The 4,335-nt window shown below is 41.3% G+C and overlaps 1 protein-coding gene across 1 annotated transcript; it reads right to left on the reverse strand.

The window, feature by feature from the left end:
• MRPL48 (mitochondrial ribosomal protein L48) lies at positions 1 to 4,106 on the reverse strand. The gene is made up of 3 exons (XM_008594580.1): positions 3,520 to 4,106; positions 1,373 to 1,462; positions 1 to 308 (listed from the first exon to the last, which is right to left on the reverse strand). Exons 1-3 carry the CDS (start codon positions 3,613 to 3,615, stop codon positions 234 to 236), a joined length of 261 nt encoding a protein of 86 aa, XP_008592802.1. The 5' UTR covers positions 3,616 to 4,106; the 3' UTR covers positions 1 to 233.
• Positions 4,107 to 4,335: the final 229 nt, after the last annotated feature.

The following is a 4,335-nucleotide window of genomic DNA, read 5'->3' on the forward strand; positions in this document are numbered from 1 at the left end:
TACAGACACCAGCAGCAGCAGATTTTTATTAGATGGAGGATAATGAAGGTTAGCTCAAAGTGGTAACAAACTGGAAAGCACAGCCACGCCACAGAGGAGAGGATTCCTGGCTGTGAGGATGTGTACTTATTAAATCTAAGGATCACAGTATCCTGCTTAACTATAACCAGCCAGGAAGCTCTTCTCCCTGGCACTCAGTATCACCAGTGTTGGCATGAAAGGGTCTGCAATAGCTAGTTCAACTTGGCCAACAGTTCCTCCAGTTCTGGCCGAGCTTTGAACCTTCCTTTGAAGTCTTCTTCAGTGTGCTGGGAAGAAGGAAAAGAAAATAGGTGGGAATTACTGCAGAGCTTTTAGTTACCCAAATATGCTCACATCCAAAAAAGGGCCCATCAGGTAGCTCTGTAGAAAATGATACAGATTCAACTAACTTTTACTGAGTATCAACTAGGTACCAGATTTGTATTATGTACCAGGGATTTGAAGGTGAATCAGACTTCCTCCTTGCTTTCACTGAACTTACAGTCTAGTGAGAGAAGACAGGCATATAAAAAACTAATGCCAAAATGCTATAACTATAACAATAGAAGCATTTAAAAAAGAAAGAATGTCAAAATTATCTATTTACAATAGAAATAACACTCACAGGAATTGGAATATTTTAAGTCAGCATGACCAGTACATTCTCTCCCTGTATGATCTATGTGAAACCCAAATAACAACCAGAAGAAGCTGGCACACATGGACTCAAATCAATGGGAGCTGCATGATGCATATGGCAACGGTCTAAAATGACCTGATGTATCTGTGTCATAAGGATCATCTTGGCAACTGGATCCAAATACTCAGTATTTAGGTTAAGGTTCTTAATGTTTTGCAAGTTTTCCATGCCTGACCAAACATCTTTCTGGTTGGCATTCTGACTGAATTTATTCAGTCAGGCTACAGCAAGATCCAGGAAACTTCTCTCTAAAATATATTTTCCAATATGTGTTCTGAATTATTATATTGAATATAATCTTTTGTGTGTGTATGGTGTGGCTACCCACAGGGTTTATATAATCTTTAATCATGTTCTTTCTGCCATGCGACTGCCTAAGATAATTTTGGAGTGTCAATGGGCTCACCCCTAATATCAGCATGCTGTGATGGAGGTCAGCTCCTGTGGTCCACAAAGCATCCTCCCTGATGCCTCAGAAGAGCCAGAATAATGATCATGGTACCACCAGACTGCATACCTTTCCTAATTATTATCTGGGCTAAATTATCCACATTTCTCTGTTGTTCCTACAGCCAGGCAGTCCAGATCTTCTTATCCTTATTTTGAGCACAAGTAGGACACTAGGGGGCCTCTTCTCAAACTAGCACTTACCTCCTTCACTGACAATTTGACTCCTTCAGGAAGATTGCTGTGTATTATTTCCAAGAAAATCTCTGCAAACGTAGCACTCAAACCGCTGATCTGCAAATGAAAGAAGATACTCTAAGGGAGGGCATTGAAAGCCAGGTGACTGGGCAGACATGTCATGGATTCAAATGCCAGCTCCAGTAGAGCTGGAGGGCCCTAGGGTGGAAGATAACATCCAGGGCTAGTTTCTGAGCCTGGCTTCTATGGGATTTCTCTAGCCATCTGCCAAGGTATTTGCCTGCTGAGGTGGTCACTGTCAATATTACTCCTATAGGCAATGGATGTCATAAATGGACCAAGAGTTACCAAGTCCAGGCTGACTTTCTGATTCAAATCAGGTGTACCCACATAGACCAGGGACTTGACTGTGTTGACAATCCAGAGATGAATCAGATGTGTGGTAGAAGAAAGAGCATGCAGGGGGCTGTGAGGACCTACAAGAGAAACACCTACCCAACTCAAATCAGAGAAGGTTAAAGAAAGCTTCCAGAGGAGGTAACATCTGGGTAGAGTATTGAACAACAGGAGTAAACCAGGAGCACTCAACAATAGTGTGGAGGGTTTTTAGAAAACCCTCCAGAGGAAACAGGCATACCAGTGCTAGGAAGTTAAAACTAGTTCCACGTGTGGCTGGAATGAATGGGCTGTGAAGAGGAAAAACAGGAGCAGAATCATGAAAGTACTTGAGTGCTAATCTAAACAGTGTAAACTTTATCCTATGGGCCTCAGTGCCAAGTCAGATCTGTCATACGATATAACACAAATAATTTATTCCTCATAACATTTAAAGAACCAAAGATTGTAAGTACATTATTTTAAAAATTAGAATATTTAGATTTAAGGTGTTACTACTTTAACATTCTCTCATTATTTTGATGTTATGCTTGAGTGGATCAAAAAGGGAACAGAATATATAATGGAATATTATTTGTCAATAAAAAGGAATGAAGTACTTATGCATGCTACAACATGGATGGACCTTGAAAACATAATGCTAAGTGTGAGAAGCCAGACACAAAAGGCCATATATCATACAATTCCATTTAAATAAAATGCCCAGAAGAGATAAATCCATTGAGACAGAAAGTAGATTAGTGGTTGCAAGGGGCTGAGGGAACAAAGAAAGAGGAGTGACTATTAATACATACAGGGTGTCTTTTGAGGGTGATGAAAATGTTCTAAAACTGATTGTGGTGATGGTTGCATTACTCTTTGAATATACTAGAAACCATTTAACTGTGTACTTTAAATGGGTGTATTGTACGATATGTCCAGTATATTCTGAATAAAGCTGTTATAAAAAAGGAGGATGATGCTAAAGCTGATAAGCTGTGAATTTTTAATAACTCTGGGCATCCTCATGGTGGTGTGATTGTCACCCATCTGTTCCTGCAGGAAAAAATACAGGATAACTGCTAGAGCTAAAAGGAAACCACTGAGGGTTTTTGAACAGGAAAATGACAATGTGATCACACTGGTATGGAGGTAAAGCAAAGTGGATGGATCTGAAAGATTTTTAGGAGGTAAAAGCTATAGAATTTGGTGAATGGGCTGGGCAGTTAGCTCAGTTGGTTAGAGCATGGTGTTATAACACCAAGGTCAAGGGTTTGGATCCCTGTACCAGCCAGCCACAGAAATAAATTCATTAATTAAATTTAAAAAAAAAGAATTTGGTGAATAAATGGATATCAGAGGACAAAGAAGGGTCAAGCATTAGCTCAAAGGTGCAGAAGATTATAGAAAAAGAGGAAAAGAAGCCCCTCTAGTTTTGCGTACACTGAGTGTAGGGAAGGCACCTCTTTAGCGTTCTAATGAAGTCCAGTAGATAACTGGATATCAGGGTTGAAGCTCAGCCAACAGATCATAACTGGATATATATATATACCTGGAGGTTATCAGTATACAATGATGGTCAGTGAGGCCAGGAGAATAAATGATATTGCATAAGGGGAAGGTATAAAAGGAGAGATGGAAGGGTCAAGAATTGAACCTTGGAGAACACCATTTTCGAGGGGCAGGAAGGAGGAAGAAAAGGGCATGAGAGAATGAGAAAAAATGGACAGAAAGAAGAACCAGAAGAAGCAAATACATTTGGGGTTCAGAATGCCTACCTGAACCACTCGCTCATGGGTGGTAAGGACTGCGTCCAGGAACATCTTGCTGCCTTGGTCTGGCAGCCGCAACATCTCCATGGTTTTGGTGGGCATTGCAAAACTGTGGGAAGAAGGAGTTAGCTATTGGGAAGGTTCACTTAAGCCAGCAGTGCCACCTCAATCAGGATAGTCTATGAGTACAGCCACTACTGCATGCAATAGCTCCTGGAATCTAGGGAGTGCTCATCTGCAGCCAGGAGCAAACTAACCAGATCCCTTTTACCTCCTCCAGAAGTCTCTAAACTCCCTGAGGGTACAGATAATGTCTAATGCCTTTCTGTATCCCCAATCACGCTTAATACATATTCTGAATACAACATGGTGATTCAAGGTCAAAGGTTTGGATCCTCATACTGGACAGCTGCCAAACAAAAACAAAACCAAAAATTAGTGATTAATAAATATTTGCTGCTACTGAAGAACAGCCAGTTCTAAAAGAATCAAGCTCATCAGTAGGCACGCTTTAGAAGCTAACATTGGATATCTCACTTGTTCTGGAAAAATAAGGCATGAAACCCAATTGTTCTAGAGCAAGATTTCTCAACCTTAGCACTACTGACATTTTAGACTGATAATTCTTTGCTGTGGGGGCTGGCCTATACATCCCTGATGGATTTTGGACGTGACCCGCGCCATTGTACACACAATAAGCACCAGCACGAAACCGCCGCCAGCCTCATCTTCCACTCCAGCACCAAGCCCCTCCCCGCTTCCCTTTACGAGAAACTTCTTGACTTAGAAACAACTTTCCGGGGCCGGCCCGGTGGCGCACTG

The sequence above is a fragment of the Galeopterus variegatus genome, unplaced genomic scaffold, assembly GCF_000696425.1.
Source record: "Galeopterus variegatus unplaced genomic scaffold, G_variegatus-3.0.2 Scaffold11089, whole genome shotgun sequence".
In the NCBI taxonomy this organism is placed as follows: Eukaryota; Metazoa; Chordata; class Mammalia; order Dermoptera; family Cynocephalidae; genus Galeopterus; species Galeopterus variegatus.

Coding starts and splice junctions, on each gene's coding strand:
- MRPL48 (XM_008594580.1), bottom strand. CDS start 3,615: ATGCCCACCAAAACCATGGAGATGTTGCGGCTGCCAGACCAAGGCAGC. Junction 1,463..3,519: donor CCCATGAGCGAGTGGTTCAG/GTAGGCATTCTG, acceptor TTTCATTTGCAG/ATCAGCGGTTTGAGTGCTAC. Junction 309..1,372: donor TCAAATTGTCAGTGAAGGAG/GTAAGTGCTAGT, acceptor CCTTCTTCCCAG/CACACTGAAGAAGACTTCAA.